Genomic DNA, 20,019 nt, shown 5'->3' on the forward strand with positions numbered 1-20,019 from the left:
GCTGCTTTAGACATCAGTGACTATTTCCCTGTTATTAAGTTAATGATTAGCTTTTAGAAGTGAGGTAACTGGGAAGCTGCATCCAGTTTTGGGCCCAAGTGTTTACTACTTAATGTATTGATATTGTTTGACCTAAGTGGCTACCTGTGAAATGGTTGCCTTAATGTTTTGTGTATGTCTGAAGGGTTTGCCTTGTGCTGTTGGTGGCATAAGCCAGAGAGCTGTGATTTCATGGGGAGAATGGCCCCTGCCTTTACCTACCTGTAGATCCCTTGGGCGATACCTGAAAATTAAATTCTGGTTCTTCAGGACTATGAAGACAGTGTTCCTCAGGTTGGTGGAGGCCTTTTCCTGGCCTGTGATTGAAGTCTTCGGGAGTGGGGTAGTGGAACCCCTATCTAGACTCAAGCACAGAGGAGTTCGTCTCCCAGTGTCTGCTTGGTGCTCTGCTGCCTCTCAGCCCTTACATTTTAATTGTTCATCTTATTTTTCTTCTTTGAGACAGTCGTGTTGTACAGTCTGGCTAGCAGCCTCCTGAGTGCTAGGACCAGGTGTTCACCACTGTTATCATTTATAAACAGGTGGTGGGGGACTGGTCCCACGAGGGGCAATAGCGGGTCCCCTGAGGCCTCACAAGGTCCCCTTGGTGAGTGGGAGACCACAGCCAGTGCAAGACAGATACATCATGCAGAGAGAGAATTTGGGTATAGAGTTGATTTAGTGGGTTATGGATGGGGAAGGGAAGGGAGAAGGGGAAGAGACGGGAGAGAGGTAGTAGTTACCTCCACAGGAGAAGGGAAAGAGATCTAGGAGGCAGGAGGCAGAAGAGAGGGGTTAGGAGTGGGCTTAAAAGGGGCTTGCTTTTTTAAAGGGACAGAGTACCCAGGTGACAGACCAGGCCAGCAGATTATAACAACCACTATACCTGCCTAGCCCTGTGCACAAAAGTATACACGTGAACTGGGTGGTGGTAGCTCACGCCTTTAATCCCAGCACTTGGTGGGCAGAGGCAGGTGAATCTTTGTGAGTTTGAGGTCAGCCTGGTCTACAGAGCGAGTTCCAGGACAGGAAACCCTGTCTCAAAAAACCAAAGAAAAAAAAAGTATACACGTGATTTTCACCTTGCCATTGAGAATGGAAATGGAAAGAATTCCTTCTGTCTGGAGTTTAAATAGTAGGACGATGAGTACTATTGTTACTGCTCCATCCGGGAACTCTTGCTCCGTCTGGGTATTAGAGTCATAACTTGCCGGGTGAATGCATACCAGTCTCCTTCCTCCTCAAGAAAAGGATCAAACTGACCCTGTTGCGGCTTTGATCTCCCTCTGACTTTCTCATTTGAAGCTAACTCCTTGGTAGATTTTCAGGCATTCCTTGGAATTTTATGAACAGAGCTGGCCTACTAGCTGTTTTGGGGGGCTTTTTTTTAATCCCCTTAATTCAATTTTGTTCTGTCCTTGGGGTGTTTTAGAAACTATCATTGTTAAAAGACAAGCTCCTCCCACTCCAGATCGCTCTCTTCCTGCCAAGGCAAGCCCTAGGCCCCTTCCCTCCCGTCTCTGTTTCTGTATCTCCCTTCTTCCCTCCTCTCCCATTTCCTTTATCTCAAATACACTCTGGTTTGGGCCCTGTCCGCTATGGGAGGCCCCAAAGGTCCCTCTCCGGCTGTATCTATCTTACAAATGATTTTTCAAGGTTTTGAGAACCTCTTGAATCCTAGGAGCTTGTGGCCTTTTAAGTGTGTAAAACTCAGTATTGGAGAAGAGGACTTGCTGCTGCCCAGGAAATTGCCTGAGCCTTTCCCTCCTCTTTCCTTCTGTCTGGACGGTTGAGGCCATTGGCAGAGGCTTCTGTTGGGTGTCTCTCTATAGATGGTTGTATGGTTTGATTCATACTTAGTAGCTTGCACACCTTGTCCTATCCATAGGATGCCAGACACAGAAGGTATGGGTGGCCCACTACTGAGCAGCAACCAGGTCTTCTCATAGAGATCCGGCTGCTTCTCCCGCAGTGTGTTTTTTTGTTTTTCCCTTAGGACTTGAGAAGATACATAAAAAATTCTCTAGGTTGAATTTTTCCTTGGCACCTGGTTTGGGCTTGCTCTAAAAGGGGATTCATATTAACAGTTCATTATGGGGGCTTTAGATTTGGTAAGCTTAACACCAGTGCAGTCCTGTGTCTAAACAATAGATGATTTCAAACTCTGCAATTTTTCTGGTTTATAAATAATCTAAGATCTTTCCCTCCCTTCTCACCTCCTTCCCTTTATCATCCCTCTGCTCCCCTCCCCCCAAAAAAAACCCTCACTGGGTAAATGAGTTTTAGGTGTGTTGAAGTTGGGAGAGCATGTTTCTAATAATCTTTCTACATATCATGAAGTTTAATTCTGCAACCTAAAATCTCTATTTCTGAGGTGTTGGGTACTTAGCATTGTCTGACAAATAACAGAACTTGTCAGTTTTGAGACAACACTCAGGTGCTGGGGGTGGGGTTTCTAAGGTGAATTATTCACGAGCTGAATTTGCATTTGTGCAGGAAAAAAACAAGAGTTCCCCATAGTGTTTTGAACGAATGAGGCTCATGAGCAGTGTTTTTTTAGTGTTTCACATGGAAGGAAGAGATACAGAATTAAACTTGTCAGGTATCTTTTCAACACATTTTTTTGGGTAGGAATAATGCATGTATGGATATTAAAAAACGAACAGAATGTTCCATTCATAATTCCCATAGGTAGTTAATTTTAACCTTTTGGTCTGTTTTCTTACTGACTTGTCATTCTTCTGTTTGGACTTGATTTTGATGTCCATGTGATAAGCCTGGACCGAAGAGGAGGAAGACATGGATACTCAGCTCTCCTCTGCCTCTTACTGTGTGTCCTGGAATAAGAGGCGGCCTCTGCCTGATGTGTTAAGTAAGACTTATAGGGACAATGATAGCAATGGTCTCCCTACCAGCTTGGTCTTCTTATGACCTAGGGCAAGAGCACAAATGGAGAGCAGATGGCTAAATATTTAAACGGTATAATTAAATATTTAAAATGGACATTTAAATATTTAAAAGGTATATACCATATACCTAAATATTTAAAAGGTTTAAATCATGCTCTGTTTGGCTGGGCTTGGTGTTCACCCAGGGACCAGAGCCTTCTTCCCAGGTAGTCTCCCTCCTTGCCAGTATCTAAATACAGATGTCTTTAGGCTTGGGCAGCATGCTTGGATTTCCATGAGCCGGATTGGCAGTGGGATCAGCTGGGCAGGACCCCTGAGAGCACTGGGATCTGAGCAGAGCGAGCCTGAGTCTCCATCCAGGACAACTTCCCTGTGTTTTCTACATCCTGCCCTCTAGCCTAGCTGCCTTCTCCATAGTGAGAGCCTCTATCCAGCTAGCCAGGGCTACATAGTGAGACTCTTCTCAAAAGCAAACAAACAAAACACCCCCCAAAACACTCCCCCACTCTAAAGAAAACAAAATTGCCCAAATAAAGAGTAAATTTAGAGCTTGAGATCGGTGGATTTCCCAGAGCATGGGTGGGTGTGGGACCTCTTTGTCTGGGCAAAGTTTCCACGCATGCTTGGTTGTTGTGGGGCCAACTTGATGATGACACCTGAACACCCCTTACAACTGTGTGGGACAAGTCTGGGACCAGAGAGGGCTGTGCCATGTGCTGTGTTGCTTTGTTTGCTGGGCTGTCAGGTTGCCAGGGCAGGCAGATCAGGTGGGCTAGGGGACCGACACACTACAAAGACTTCATCTGAACTGCTTATGTTGCTGTGCCTCCTGCATTTTCTCTGGTGGCATCATGCTGACCCCTTCAAGTTGGCCTTGACTGTGAAGGTATTCCTTTCATTTCTGTGGCATCCTACTCCATGTACTTTCTATTTTCTAGAATACTCCAGGCTAGCTGTGTTCAACTGTGATTTTCATACTTTTTTTTTTTTTTGCTTTTTGGTTTTTTTTGAGATGGGTTCTCTGTATAACAGCCTTGGCTGTTCTAGAACTCACTCTGTAGACCATGCTGCCTCACAGGGATCCACCTGCCTCTGACTCTGGAGTGCTGGGATTAAGGGCTTGCTCCACTACTGCTGGCCATCTTTTTCTTTCTTATTGTCTGTGTTATTTACTTTCCATCACTGTGATAAAACATCACGACCAGGGCAGCCTATAAAAGGAAATGTTTATTTTGGGTTTATGGTTCCAGAAGGATAAGAGCCCCTCATGTTTACAGTGGGAGACATGGTAGGCTGGGGGTGGAAGCTGAGAGCTAAAGACTTTTCTTGAACCACAAACAGGAAGCACAGAGAGGAACTCAAAATGATGCAGGCTTTTAAACAAAGCCTGCCTGCAGACCACACCTCCTAAGCCTCTCCAAACAGTGTCACTAACTGGGTACCACGTTCTCAAATGCCAGAGCTTATGGGGTACATTTCATTCAAACCACTATACTGTCCACTGTTCATATTTTTTTTTTAGGGTCTGATCTCTGACCCTAAATTCAGAGACCCTGGTTTCTCTGATCCTGTCATTATCCCTGCCCCTCAGCCCAGGTTTTATGAATACTTATTTCACGAATACTTGTTTCTGGAGGTTCCTTCATAGCTTCCTTTTTTTCTCCAGGGGTGCTAATGTGTTTGCAGTATTAATTAACATCTGGGGGCATGTGTTCTCTTCTTTTTCCTACCTTTTGCTTTTCATTTATTTCTATCTAATTTTCACTGGAGGCCCCTCCGTTTGCTCGGCTTCAGGGATTGGAATGTGAAGGACCTGTAGGGAGCTACACCAACAGGTGGGGACTGTCCTTGGGGGGCTTCTCTGTGGTTCCCCTGGAGAACCCAGTATCTCTCCACCAGAGCTGTGTCTCCTAGTCTAGAAGACATCTTAGGGCCCTGCCATGGCTTTGACTTCTGTGGAGGAAACGGGCAATGACTTTCCAGGTTCCTCTTTGTAAAGCTCCTTGGCTTTGGGGAGCCTAAAGAGGTCCTCTCCATCCTCCCCAGCTCCTTCCCTCTGCCCCTGCTTTGTTTTCTTCTGCTGACTCTGAGGCCCTGCCCGTGCGGCCTCTCTGAGCTCTGCCAGGTGAAGCTTCCAGTCCTGTGGAAGCAGCTGCTTCCTGCCCTCCTCCCACATTGCACCTTTGTCTCACCTTGCTCATGACTCCATTTCATTGCTGTGCCATTCGGCACCTAGAATATACTTGGCTGTGCCTGCTGAGACTTAATCCACACTACTCAATAAATCATTTGAAGGGTGTGTTTGGTGGTTTTCAGCATCTTCATCCCTGGTTAGTGTTGGACATCTGATGGTTGCCTCAGGGAGAAAACCTATGCTTTTCACTGCCCCTGGTTCTCCCAAGGCCCTGCCCCTAAGCAGCTACTTAAAAATTACTTATTATTTTTATTTCTGAGGCGCTGGGGTTAGAATCTCACATATTAGGTAAGTGCTGTGCCCCGAGATACATCCACAGACCCAGGTTACTTGTTTATATCATTGTATTTCATTTTGTTTTTGTTTTTTGAAGCAGGTTCTCTTTATGTAAGGCCTGGCTGGTCTGGAACTTGCTACGTACACCAGGATGACCTTGGACTCATAGTGGTCCACCCAATACCTCCTGAGCGCTGGCATTAAAGGCCTGTGCTGTTTATATCTTAAAACAGCAGACGTACGTCTGTGAACTGTGTTCATGTATGGTGCCTTTGGAAGCCAGAAGTTATCTGATCCCCAGGGCTGAATTTACAAATTATAAATCACTGTGTGGGTTCTAGGAATTAAATCCTGGGTCCTCTGAAAGAGCAGATGGTGTTCTTAACCACTGAACCATCTGACCAGTCCCATTCCTTTATTATTTTTTTTTTTTTTAAGGCAAGGTCTCTCTGTGTAGCCCTGGTGGTCTGGAAGGAACTTGCCATGTAGACCAGGAGGGCCTCAAACTCACAGAGAGGAAGCAGCCTGCCTCGGCCTTGGGAGTGCTGGGATTAAAGGTCTCTGCCACCACACCTGGCCTCCTTTAATCTTTTGAGACCAGCCTGGTCTACAAGAGCTAGTTCCACAGAGCTAGTTCTCCCGAGCACCAGCTGACCTTGAACTCACTATGTTAAGTATTTGGTCAAGGCTGTTGTGAACTCTAATCCACGCATCCCCTTCATTACCTTACACACACACACACACACACACACACCCCACAGCGATGCCTTACTTATTTCCGTGGCCCTTTACCCACCTTTCTTGGGAAAGAATGTTGTGGTTTCAGCTTGGTTTGACCTAGAACTCCTTGCTCTTTCAAGCTCCCTGTCCTAACTATTTATAACATCCAGATTGCTTAAGAGTGAACCAGAGCCGTGCTTTCTGTGGATTTCCTTCACTTTTAACCTCATGTCCTTTTTCTTTTTGGAGCCGTCCAATCTCAAATCTTGTAGACTCCTCTGTGTTTTGACTGTTTCTCAGGCTTGCTTAATTGTGATGACCCTGAGAGTTTTGAGGAATGGTCAGGGATTTTGTGAGTGTCCCTTGGTGTCATTTGTCTGATACTTAAGCTAGACATCATGCTTGTGTGAGATAATGTGCCATTCTTACCCAGACACACTGTAAACGTGACTTGTCCTGCTTAATGCTGGCCTTGGTCGCCTTGCAAGGTAGTGTTAACAGATATCTACACTGTGAAATTACCCCTCCCCTTTTTCCTCTTTCCATACTGAACTCTGGGAGAAAGTGTGTAATTGTTTTTAAAAGTGGGTAATGTTTTCTATAAGTGGGTTTCATTATTTATGTTGCTTATTTATGGGTTAGTTTTGTTTGTTTTATGTTTTGTCTTTTTGACAGGGTCTCATTCAGGCATGGTGGCGCACGCCTTTAATCCCAGCACTGGGGAGACAGAGGCTGGAGGATCTCTGTGAGTTTGAGGCCAGCCTGGTCTACAGAGTGAGTTCCAGGATGGCTAAAGATACACAAAGAAACCCTGTCTTAAAAACCGAGAGAGAGAGAGAGACAGAGACAGAGACAGAGACAGAGAGACAGAGACTCACTGTGTCGATCTGGCTGACCTGGAACTTATTTGTGAAGTTCTGCCTCCTAAATACCAGTATTAAAGGCGAGTCACTCCTAGTTTTTGGTAGTGCTGGCTGGGTATGGAACCTAGGTTCTTCCACAGGCTTGTAATTCTGCACAGGAGATAAGTCAACTTTAAACAATTACTACTGTTTGTGAGCATGATGTGCACGTGCGTGCATGTGCCAGGGATAGCTGAGGGGGTGTACATACATGGCACGGAGATCAGACGGCTACAGAGAACAGCTTCTAGAAGTTAGTTCTCTCTTCTACGGTGGGATCAAGGGATGCCCTTTGACCTGCTAAGCTATTCTGTCCTCATTTGCTTTTGTCATTTTACTTCTTCAGTCAGATAGGTCACGTGAACTCGTGGCTTCTTACTGCATCCTTGCGGCTGTAAGTCACTGTTTCCTGGTCATTCACTGTGGTCTGAGTTGCTGTTGCCTTTTGTGTTCCCTCAGCATTTTTTTTTTTTTTAAATTTGGGAGGTGGTGGTTTAAGTACTTTTAAAAATGTGCATGAATATTTTGACTGCATTGTATGTCTTTGTATCACATGCATGCCTGTTGCTGTGGCTTGTGGGTCATTTGTGTATGCTGAGGGAATATGCCTTTGTAAATTTGTAATTTAATCATGGTTTAGGGGCTGCAGAGATGGGAGCTCTGCTGTGCCCACTCTCTGAGCATCTTCATCCATTTCTCTGGTCTGACTTGGTGGCCTGGTTCCTTGTGTTGCAGCCTCTCTCTCTGATCTCTGCTGAGGCCCATCTGGTTCCTCTGGCTCTCAGTCCCAGTCCCCCGTATATGAATGATGTCTCTTCAGTCTTTTTTGCTCAAAGCCAGATCTCTGACCGGGCATCACAGTCGTGGCCTAGAATATGATCGAGACTGTAGGCCTGGGTCTTTCTGTGGTTATGGGGTGAATGAAAAAGGTAGCCGCCTCCTTAATTCTCTTAGCATTGGTCCTTATTGTTTGAGTTTTGTGTTTACTGTCTTTCAGTGTTTTTGATCATCACGGATTCCTGCAAAGACCTTTACCCATCCCTGTGGTCCAATGTGTACTCTTACCCTGTTGTTTATTCTTATTTTATGTGTGTATATGTTCCAGTTTCTTTGAGTGGCACTGAGGTCACACTGGCTCCTCCACCCACTGTGCTAGGCACTGCTTTACTCCAGCCCTTTTATAACTGTGATGTACTTTCTGCAGTAGCTCTGGGGTGTCAGTTGGATATCCCTAACTCAAGTATCTGACATCAGAAGTGTCTCAGACTCTGAACCCTGTGGGTTCTGTAATACTCGGTGTGAACACCCAGGGTGGTCAGCTTGTCCTGTGATGAAGTACCTGAGATACTCAGCTTCGTAGCAGCAAGGCTTATTTTATTTTGGCTCGTGGTTAAAGAGGTTTTTTTTCTGTCCACGGCCCTATTACTTCGGGCCTATGAGGAGGAAGAGGAACTTCACGGCAGGTGTCATTGGGGCAAAGCCACCAGCCCTGTGACCAGGAAGTAGAGAAAGAGGCTAGTGTCCTCAAGGACATACCCCAATGACCTAGTTGCTCCAGCTAGTCCCCTCCTGGGGTTTCCAGCACCTCTAAAGAGTGCCCCAGCTGGCAGTGAGCCCTTCAGTATATCCTGAAGTTTCTACCACCAGGTGGGGATGGCTCCTTGCAGTCTAGACTGTTATATTTCTAATCTTAAAACCCCCAAATCCTAGAATGCCAAAAGAACTTTCAGTATATGTCTGATGCTCGAAATGCTTTGGGGGTGAGAGCATTTCGGGATTTGAGTTTCCAGATTAGGAAGGTACAGCCTGTGTTCAGTGGTAGAATGCATTTTGGGTGTACCTGTTGAGAAGAAGGTTGTGTTGCTCTTCAGATGGCCAGTGTGACTGGGGTTGAGAAATGCTTAGCAACCTCTGGGTATGTCTCTGGGGAAGTTTCCAGAGAGACTAAACAGGGAGGTATCCATCCTAAATGTGGGCAACAGCATCGTGAGGTGGGAGTCATAGGAGGAATGAGGGGAGGAGGGGAGAGAGCCCATTAGTGCAGACATCCTCTCTCTGCTTCCTAGATATTGCGAGGTGAGTGCTTCTTCCACAGGCTTCTGCCCCCACAGGCCCAGAATGAATGAAGTCCAAGACTGTGGGCTAAAACACACTGTGTGCAGAAGTAGACCTTTCGTGTCTTCGGCACGGTGATATAAAATCTGCTGAACTCAGGGACATTCAGGGAGGTGTTAGGGAACCAAGCTAGTCATCAGGTAGTTAGAGTGTGTAGCGCAACCAGATCACACAGCCTGGAGTTTCCTGTTTGAGATGGGGTCCTGCTTCGTAGCCCAGGCTGGCCTTGAGTTTGCAGTCATGCTTCAGATCTTTGCAAGCTGGGGCTTTTGTTTTTTAACTTTAGAATAATTTTTACTTCTAAAAAGTAAAAATAGAGTTTCTATTGTGCCTTTACTCAATTTCCCCTAAAGTGTCTTGTATTAATTATAATATGCTAAGTAACAGCAGAAGATTGCCATTGTATAGGCCTGGTAACCTTTATTGAGATTTCACTAGTTTTTCCACCAAGCATAGGACAGCATCTGTACTGGGTCCTCTTTATAGTCCCATAGTGACCTCTGCCACGCTGCGTCGTGCTGTTCACCTGTGATGTGTGTCAGCTTCACGCTCCTATTCACTTCTGGTTTTGGCTTGTTTGCTTGTTTTTTGTTTTGTTTTGTTTTTTTTTGAGAGAGGGTTTCCCTGAATGTCTTGGAGCTCACTCTGTAGGCCAGGCTGGCCTTGAACTCACAGAGATCCACCTGCCTCTGCCTCCTGAGTGCTGGGATTAAGGCACACATCACCATCACCTGGCTTGATTTCTTTTTCTTTTTAGTTTGCAGGGTATACATTGTGTACTAGTTAGTTACTTGGGTTTTCACAGATGTGTAGGAGTCTGTTTCTAAATTACTGAGTCTGGAATACAAAACAGGTTTGTCATTCTCTCCTTCCCCAAATTCTCTTATACTGGGTTTTCTGGAAAGTGGGTTACCAAAGGCTGGGAAGCTGTGGGATTTACCTGTGTTGAGGTTAGGCCATAGAGGCAGCGTAACAAGGACACAAGTACTGAGTTGTCGGGTAAGGCTGGGAGCTCTCTTTACCAATGGGGCTAGTGACAGGAAGAGACAAGGCTCACCAGAGGACTGACCCGAAGGACCAAGATGCCCTTTGACATTTGACTGGAGGCAGGAGGTGCCTGGGAGAGCCCTTGCTTGGTGACTTTTTTGAGTTAACAGTAGAAAGACTGGGGTGGAGTCTGGAAAAGGGAAGGATTAGAAACAGCTTTCATTCTGGGTGAGTTAACAAGGAAGATAGAAAGGGATTTGGCCCCTTGTGGCCTTCCTTTCTCAGGATCTTCACCCAGCAGCTGGAAAAAGCACTAGAGGCCAGCCTGTGCTTCCAGTAGAGGAGGGGAAAGCCCCCTTAGAGAGGACAGGAGGGCAAGTGGGCCCAGCATTGGTGACCTCTGGGGAGGGCTAAAGTTTGTCTGGGCCTTTGCTTCTGTGGAAGGCATTTTCCTTGCTGTTCCCAAAGAATGGGTAAGACAGGGCTTGTTTGTAGAGTCTTGACAGAAAAGTGTAGCTAACTGAAGGGAAGGGTTTGGGATGGTCGTGTGCCTGTGTTTCCCACGGTTGTGATTAGTGACTTTAGTGAGCAACCCCTTGTGTGTGTTTCCAGAAGCAATTTGAAGATCATGTCTGTCAGGCTTAAATCAGGAGTATTGTAACTAAGAAAGAAGAACACTGCCTGGGCAGTTGGTATCAGCTGACTTGTGGCCAAAACAATGTGCTTCCTCTGGTGACAGGAGAAGCAAACCACACTGACTGTGGTGTTGGGAGGGAGTTAGAGACCGAAGGAAGTCAAGTAGAAGCAAGAGGCTGGCTGGAGTAAGAGGTGTGATTTCTTCCTCTTTTTGCTTGAAGACATGCCCTGTGGTTGGTTATCTCTGGAAATCCTCAAGTGGCAGGAGATTGGTGGAGGGAGGAGGGAGAAGGGCAGGGTATAGAGTGTGAGCACACTGTTCAGTTTTGGGTGGAGTCAGGTAAATTTGAAGCCTTGTGTAATACAAGCATGTGCTGTTGAGGATATTTCACAGCTGAGGGAGAGCGATAAGCCGCGTGCTGGGTCCTTTAGTTTAGTTTAGCTGCTTTGAAAATCAGTGAAATAAATCTTACAACACATCAACAGGAGAGCAACGCCCCACCCCATGTGATCAGCTTTACCAGGAGTTTCTAGAGCTCTGTGGACAGTCTGTCAACTTTTCTTTCTTTAAACCACAATTCTGGTTTATAGCAATCACTGATTTTCATTAAGGGGAATGCCAGTTTTTTCATTTTATGGGGAATCTGATATGTCTGCACTGGTCAGGCTAACTTTAATATTTATTTTATATTTCATTTATTTTTGTGTGTGGGTGCTTTCTTGGGCACACATGTCGCGGTCAGAGGACAGCCTGTAGGTGCTGATTCTCTTGTGCCTTGCTGGCTCCAGGAACTGAACTCAGTGGTCAGCCTGGTAGCCAGTGCCTTTATCCACCGAGTCACTTCTCTAGCCCCGTTCATGTTTATATAAGGTGAGCTGTGACTGGATCTACTAGTGGGATTCCCATTCAGTGGCAGGGTGTCTTGAGCCTTTAGCCTTGACTTGGGCTTGTCCCCTCCCCCCGTTTTCCTTTTGCTTCTTTTCTTCCTTTCTTTGATTTTATTTATTTTTGAGATAGGGTCTCACCGTGTAAGCCTGGTGGCCTGGAGCTCACAGAGATCACTTGTTTCTGCCTCTCAAATTCTGAGATTAAAGGAGTGAGTGAATGGCCTTTTGTTTTGAGGCTGGATCTCTTGAGCTAGGCTGGCTTTACTGACAGAGTAGCAGTATTATAAACAGGTACCGTCATGCTCCACAAGCTCTTTCCAGTTGGAAATTGCAAAGCAAATTTTATTATAGATAAAGTAGTTTTTTTATTATTTATCTATTTATTTATTTTTTGGTTTTTCAAGACAGGGTTTCTCTGTAGCTTTGGAGCCTGTCCTGGAACTAGCTCTTGTAGACCAGTCTGGCCTCAAACTCAGAGATTCGCTTGCCTCTGCCTCCCAAGTGCTGGGATTAAAGGCATGTACCACCATTGCCTGGCTAAAATAGTTTTTTAATTGAACAACTTTTTATTGTAAAATGTAAGTATGATTGAGGGGTAAATAGTTTTTTTTAAAAAAAGTTTCTCTTTTGACTTGGTAGTCTTAGCTTGTATCAAAAAAGATGAAAGATTTTCCTGTGATTTCACTTTAGTAGGAAAGGAAGTGTCTGTGTCACAGGAGGGAGTAGAGTAGTCACTGGACAAACTTTTAAATTCTTTTTTTCTTTCTTTTTTAAAATGTAAACCAGCTAGCCTATTGGTGGTGGTGTTGCACACACACCTTTAAGACCGGAGGCAGAGGCAGGTGGATCTCTGTGAGTTCAAGCTCAGCCTAGTCTACAAGAGTGAGTTCCAGGACAGGCTCCAAAGCTACAGAGAAACCCTGTCCCGAAATAAATAAATAAACGAATAAATAAAAATTGTAAGTCAGAGCTGGGCGGTGGTGGCGCACGCCTTTAATCCCAGCACTAGGGAGGCTGAGGTAGGCAGATCTCTGTGAGTTCGAGACCAGCCTGGTCTACAAGAGCTAGTTCCAGGACAGGCTCCAAAACCACAGAGAAACCCTGTCTCGAAAAACCAAAAAAAAACCAAAAAAAAACCTGTAAGTCAGCCTACTATTTTTCTCTTGGCCTTATATATTAAGTACTGCTATAAGTAAATGTGGGTATTTATAAATGATCTTTGTTTTTTGTTTTTTTTTGAGAAAGGGTTTCACTATGAAACTCTGGCTGGCCTCGAACTCAGAGAGATCTGTCTCCCTCTGCTTCCTGGGATGAAAGGCGTGGGCTTCCTTGTCCAGACTGATCATTGGTCTTTTTAAGGAAGACACATGATCTTCCTTTAAAAAGGAACTTATCCGTAAGCATATATGTGCAGACAAATGTAATACAAGTTAAAAAGGCTGGTTTTTTTTTTTTTTTTGATGATTTTAAATGAGAGAATTGATTTTTAAGGCTGGGCAGAAAGTGAGGGAAATTGAGATGGAGGCATCCTCTCCGTATGCAGAGTACTGAGCAGCTCCCGCTCTGGGCAGGTGGAGCATTTGCTTTTGCCCTCCAGAGTGTGTGTGGGGGTCAGGTGATAGGACAAGTGATTGCGGGTTTGAAGAACATCTCTATCAACCAAAAAAGAGGCATGAAGTTACAGGGTGGTATTTATTACATTAGTTATACAACCCGGAGAGGCGAGCCTGCTGCCACAGCCGTCTTGGGTTTCAGGTGGTGGTATACTGTCCTTTGTGCTTGCTTTGCCTTTTTAGCTTAGCATCAGGCTTGATGAAAGGTGAGCCATTGGCGACTAAGCTTGAAATCTGCAAAACGCCCAACTGTTTCTCCTTTTGTGTGTTCTTTTACTGTTCCCAAGAGAAGAGGGTGAACTATGTGTGTGGGGGTGGGGTGGGGACAGGGAGCTGGCATGGCTGGTTCCTGTGAGGTAGGACCTCAGGTAGGCTCCTGAGGGATGTGTATGTGTGTTGCAGACAGGACACAGTTTTTTCTGACGCTGTCGGACCTTAGGTGTGCTTGAGTTTAGTATACAGGAAAGCATGGGAAATGTGGGGGCATCAGACTGTCTATGTCTAGATGATCTAGCCCTGTGAAGTGTGAGAGGCAGGACCTTAGGTATAACGGGAGAAGGTAATGATGGGTAGATTTGGTTTTTAAGAAGACACCTAAGAACACCTGCCACAGCACTTCTGAGCACCTGCCAGTCTCACAAGTTTGGTTTCTATGGTGACCTTTTTCACATTTCTTATCATTTTCTGTCCTGGCCTGTCACCCAGTGAATAATTGAATTATCTCTTGCTGTTGTTTTGAACCGATTGCTCTCTGATGGGCAGTGTGCAAACTGTGATGTCTTTTGATTACATTGTCATAAAGAAAGGATGAGACACAAATCTCATGTTCCTGTGAAGAAAGCCTAGGGATACTATAGACCTTGCTACCACTGGGGTGACTGCAGCCTGAGCCCCAGCTTTTATATATTTTAAAGATCCGCCTTTCAGCTGTAGTGCTGAGTGAAAGAGGAGTGGGTCATGATTCTGGGCCCCCTGGTTTGTTTTCATTTTTGTGGTCCTGGGTGGGTATCGTCCCTAATATGCTACCACTGAACCCTAGCCTGATTCCATGTACTGAGTTTAAAGAAAATGGAGACCTAGAACATGGAGCCGCTTGGTTAGAGCACCTTTATTATGGGTGTTCAGTTCCCAGCAGCAGTGTGGTGCTGGGGGACAGAGGTGGGGTGACATCAAGGCTGTTCTCAAGTTAGTGGATCCTTTTATATGGCTGTAACAGCTGGCAGATTTGTTTTTCATGTCCTCAAATTTGCAGTGGGAGACAGACAGATACCATGTATAGAGTTTATATAGTGGGTATTGGGAAGGGTATAAGAGCAAGGGGTTATAGAGGGCACAGGAGAAGGGGGAGGGAGAGGCAGAGACCTGCCTCTTCAGAAGAAGGACAGAGAGAGGTGGGGGGACGGAGGGAGAGAGATGGAGTGGAGGCACTTGATCTGCCTGCCTTGGTGGGAGGGGGAGATTGAAGTGGGCGGGGCCTGTCTCTTAGGTGCCGGCCAGCTGCCGATTACAACAGCAGCTCTGTGTGTAGCTGGGGTGGTTATGTTTCTGCATCCCTTGAACTTGTACTTGTCTCTTCCTCAGCAGAGGATTTCCTCAGAGTCTTAGTAGTGGTGTTTAGATCTGTCCCTGGAGGAGGAAGATGCTGAGAGTCTTTGAGCTGTGGCATATCTGAGGCTAGGGTTTCCTAGGTAACTACCCTCATCTGTTGCATTTTACCTTGATCCTGAGACTGTTGCTCTCATCAGGTGTGCATGACCTTTTACAGATTGTGTAAGGAAAAAGGTAAATACTTCAATAAAATGTGCAGTCCAGTAGGGCAGATTTAAAAGAGGGGCAGCATAGTGAGCCCTGAAGAGTGGAGCATCAGGATGTAAACCTGCAAGTTCTCTAGGCCAATCGATTGTCCATTGCGGGCTCCCAGCCTCGGCCTGCTCCCTTTCTACTGCTGACTGCTTCTCCTTTCTCCTTTCTATTTTTCCTTCTTTTCTTGGCAGCTTACTGCTGACGGTGGGGCCAAGTCCAAAGAATCTGTTGCTTCCTGGGGGTCCAGAGCTAGTGAGTGGCAGAGCTGAGCTTAAACATTCTGTTACAAATCTTGCTTTGGCCCCCTGTGTGTGGCTTATTCATTCCTTAGCATTTATGATGCAAAGATGAGTGCCACCAAGCCTATACTCAGATGACATATGACAGGAGGCGAGTGTGCACACAGTGGGTGTTCCAGAAAGTAACAGAGCCCCGCGGTGGAGCTGCCAGTTCAGAGATGGCGATGCCTCCATGGCCACTCTTTTTCATCTGCCAGTGGTGTCTTCTGAAGAGAGCACAGCAGGCTTGCGTTGGCATCGTTGCCAACTCTGTATGGCTTGATTTACCTTTCTCCCAGAACTCTCTGTCTTACCCCAGAACATCCCCTTTTCAACACAGCAGAGAAAGCTAGGATTAAAAATGGATAGGATTACTTCCTTAGAGACTAAGAAGAAAAGAAATCCCAGATGAATTTAGTGACCCCCTGTGATAGGTTTAGATGGCCTTTTTATTCTTCTGTGGATGAATTTTGAAGTCTGTAGTTGTTTTTATTGTAATCTTCGGTTAATGTTGCATCCCAAAGCTGATGGTGACTGAAGTTATCAAATTGTGCTTGTAGAGTTAAATGTTATCAAGATGAAAATATCTGGAGGAATAGCTTTTTATGAGAACTGATGGGTCTGGTAGTAAATAGCTTTTTTGGGTGTTAACATTAAATAGATTTTCTGTGCTTTGCCAGCGCTACTCTAAAGCTCTGCTGGTGACCCTGTGCATACCCTTTGAGGCTGTAATTGTGTTGGGTTATACTTTCTGGCTGTCATTTTGACTCAGGTTTCTACACAAAGTAGGGTTGTTGCCTTGCACACTTTCTCGATAATCAGCACTGTGTTAGTGTTGTGACCTGTTCAGAAGACTGACTTCATTATCAGTGTTAATTTCTGATGGAATTCTTTTCCCTTCCTTTAACAGAACGTCTGATCAAATTCATGACCATGGGGGATATGAAGACCCCGGACTTTGATGACCTCTTGGCAGCATTTGATATACCAGATATGGTTGATCCCAAAGCAGCAATTGAGTCTGGCCATGATGACCATGAAAGCCACATTAAGCAGAATGCTCATGTGGATGATGACTCTCACACTCCTTCATCCTCGGATGTTGGCGTCAGTGTGATCGTGAAGAATGTTCGAAACATCGACTCCTCTGAGGGAGCTGAAAAAGATGGCCACAATTCCACAGGCAATGGCTTGCATAACGGGTTTCTCACAGCGTCTTCTCTTGACAGCTATGGTAAGGATGGATCAAAGTCCTTAAAAGGAGATGCACCTACCTCAGAGGTGACTCTTAAAGACCCAGCCTTCAGCCAGTTCAGCCCTATCTCCAGCGCTGAAGAGTTTGATGATGATGAAAAGATAGAGGTGGACGACCCTCCTGATAAGGAAGATACACGGTCCAGTTTCAGATCAAATGTGTTGACGGGCTCAGCTTCCCAGCAGGACTACGATAAGCTAAAGTCCCTTGGAGGGGAAAACGCAGGCAAGACTGGGGTCTCTACATCAGGCCATGTAGAGAAAAACAAAGTCAAGAGAGAGGCAGAAACAAACTCCATAGCCCTGAGTGTTTATGAGCCTTTTAAGAGAAAAGCAGAGGATAAGTTGAAGGAGAACTCTGAGAAGATGCTTGAGAACAGGGTCCTTGACGGGAAGCTGGGCTCTGAGAAGAACGATTCCGGCCTAGCTGCTGTCACATCTTCCAAAGCGAAGTCATCGTCCAAGCTCTCTTCCTGCATAGCTGCCATCGCAGCACTGAGTGCTAAAAAGGCCGCTTCAGATTCCTGCAAAGAACCTGTGGCCAACTCAAGGGAAGCTTCTCCATTACCAAAGGAAGTGAATGACAGTCCCAAACCCGCCGACAAGTCTCCCGAGTCCCAGAATCTCATTGATGGCACCAAGAAAGCCTCCCTGAAGCCATCGGATAGTCCTAGGAGCGTATCCAGCGAGAACAGCAGCAAAGGCTCCCCCTCCTCTCCTGTGGGGTCCACCCCAGCAATCCCCAAAGTCCGTATCAAAACCATTAAGACATCTTCTGGGGAGATCAAGAGAACAGTGACCAGAGTGCTGCCAGAAGTGGATCTGGACGCTGGGAAGAAGCCTTCTGAGCAGGCAGCATCCGTGATGGCGTCTGTGACGTCGCTTCTCTCATCTTCAGCGTCAGCCGCTGTCCTTTCCTCTCCCCCCAGGGCACCTCTGCAGACGGCCATGGTTACCAGTGCAGTTTCCCCAGCAGAGCTGACCCCCAAACAGGTCACCATCAAGCCCGTGGCTACTGCTTTCCTTCCTGTGTCTGCTGTCAAGACGGCAGGGTCTCAAGTCATCAATCTGAAGCTCGCTAACAACACGACAGTGAAAGCCACAGTCATATCTGCTGCCTCTGTTCAGAGTGCCAGCAGCGCCATCATCAAAGCTGCCAATGCCATCCAGCAGCAAACCGTTGTGGTGCCAGCATCCAGCCTGGCCAATGCCAAACTCGTGCCAAAGACTGTGCACCTTGCCAACCTTAACCTTCTGCCTCAGGGTGCCCAGGCCACCTCTGAACTCCGCCAAGTGCTAACCAAACCTCAGCAACAAATAAAGCAGGCAATAATCAATGCAGCGGCCTCCCAGCCACCTAAAAAAGTGTCCCGAGTCCAGGTGGTGTCAACCTTGCAGAGTTCTGTGGTGGAAGCCTTCAACAAGGTGCTGAGCAGCGTCAATCCAGTCCCTGTTTACATCCCGAACCTCAGTCCTCCCGCCAATGCAGGGATCACGTTACCGATGCGTGGGTATAAGTGCTTGGAGTGTGGGGACTCCTTCGCCCTGGAAAAGAGCCTGAGCCAGCACTATGACAGGCGTAGTGTGCGCATCGAAGTAACGTGCAACCACTGTACAAAGAACCTTGTTTTTTACAACAAATGCAGCCTCCTTTCCCATGCTCGAGGGCATAAGGAGAAAGGCGTGGTGATGCAGTGCTCCCATTTAATCCTAAAACCGGTCCCAGCAGACCAGATGATAGTGTCTCCGTCTAGCAATACTACCACTTCCACTCTGCAGAGCTCCGGGGGAGCTGGCACACACACTGTAACCAAAATCCAGTCTGGCATCACCGGAGCGGTTATTTCTGCGCCTCCAAGCACACCCATCAGCCCAGCCATGCCCCTAGATGAAGATCCCTCCAAGCTCTGTAGACACAGTCTCAAATGTTTGGAGTGCAATGAAGTCTTCCAGGACGAGACGGCTCTGGCTACGCACTTCCAGCATGCTGCAGATACAAGTGGACAAGTAGAGTATCATTTAAATCTGGGTGTTTCGGTGATGAGTCTGTAGCCACGAGTGCTCCATCAGATACTGTGAATTAGGGTGGCAGCACAGTTATGTGGAGGAGTGTGAGCGTGTGCGTATGTGCGTGTGTGTGTGTGTGTGTGAGCACGGGGAAGGCAGAAGATTGTTTTCATAGTATAGGTACAGTGTTGAAATAAATGGGGACTTCCTTTAGCATATGAAGTGTATGCTCTGGTTGAATTATTATGTTAGGAATTGTCCAGGCATTGGAATATATAGTGGAAGTCTGAGATTTAGCTATAACTTTAGAGCATCATCCCATCATAGTGTCTAGTTTGGATTACATTGGGACAGTATGAAGTTTTACTCATGGTTTCAGAGTTTTGACAATTACTGGTATGTCTAACACTGAAGTGACTTATAAACATATCTGTTAGGCACCTACTTTAAGGCATATCTACTTAGTTAGGATCTGTGGTTCAACAGTATGATCAGTAATGTTCATGGCAAAGCCATGTGGCACAGTAAATCTTTGTGTCTTTGCATCTTTTTTGAGGTGAAGTATAGGTTGCTGTTGGTGAAATACATTTTATCATTTGCATCTACTTACTGTCTTTTTCATTTACTTTCTCCATGAAGCAACATTTGCCTGATGTAGAGCTTGTATAACAAGCATTCCTAAAATAGCTGAGTGAAATAATTCCCAAGTAGAGAGAACATGGTACATATATGTATGTTGTTCGGTGAGAAAAGTTGTGTGATTCAGAAGGGAGGGGGCTAGGTTGAGCTCCTGTCCGAGGCATCTCAGAAGGTCCAGTGGTAGGTGACCGGCCCTTCATTTCCCCCAGGAGTATGTTCCCTAGGAGCCCTGGACTGTGGTCTGAGACCTGGTACTGTCAGCTGCTGGTTTAAACTATTTGGAGGGTTTGGGGAAAGAAAAGATAATAATAATACCTGTTTTTGTTGTTGTTTTATATATTTTTCTTCTGTGTTTTATGCCTAGTTGAAGTGGAAGCAATGAGTCTTGACCATATTTCTGTAGGCTTGGGAGTTTCATGTATCCCGGAAGAGGATGCCACACCAGTTCTGGCTCTCAGAACATGGTGATGATGGTTGGGTTCTGTTCATGCACATACCCCCTTATCTTGTCACCAGTTCCCACTAAGGGCAGTCTTCCTTTTCATCATGAAAATAAAAACCCCAAAGCCATTTCCTGAGTGGTTTGTGCTGTTGTGTGCCAGTGGACAGTGGTATGGTAGGCTGGGTCCTGGTCCAGAATTTGCACATTGTCATGGTTGTGGGTTCTTAGTTCGGAGCTGCCATTAGTTATGTCATTTCTTTGGGACCTGGAAGGGTATGGGTAGAGTGGCACCCTGTGCTCCCCAGCTTTTGTTTTCA

At 46.0% G+C, this 20,019-nt stretch overlaps 1 protein-coding gene across 14 annotated transcripts in view; it reads left to right on the forward strand.

The window, feature by feature from the left end:
* Znf532 (zinc finger protein 532) overlaps nucleotides 1–20,019 on the forward strand; it is a 94,461-nt gene that overhangs the window by 20,080 nt on the left and 54,362 nt on the right. For all 14 annotated transcript variants that reach the window (XM_026783530.1, XM_026783529.1, XM_026783528.1 and 11 more), the window contains one exon: nucleotides 16,271–18,621. In XM_026783530.1, coding sequence (XP_026639331.1) covers nucleotides 16,288–18,621 — 2,334 coding nt within the window. In that variant the 5' untranslated portion in view covers nucleotides 16,271–16,287. The remainder of the gene's footprint in view (nucleotides 1–16,270; nucleotides 18,622–20,019) is intronic.

The sequence above is a fragment of the Microtus ochrogaster genome, chromosome 18, assembly GCF_000317375.1.
Source record: "Microtus ochrogaster isolate Prairie Vole_2 chromosome 18, MicOch1.0, whole genome shotgun sequence".
Classification (NCBI taxonomy): Eukaryota; Metazoa; Chordata; class Mammalia; order Rodentia; family Cricetidae; genus Microtus; species Microtus ochrogaster.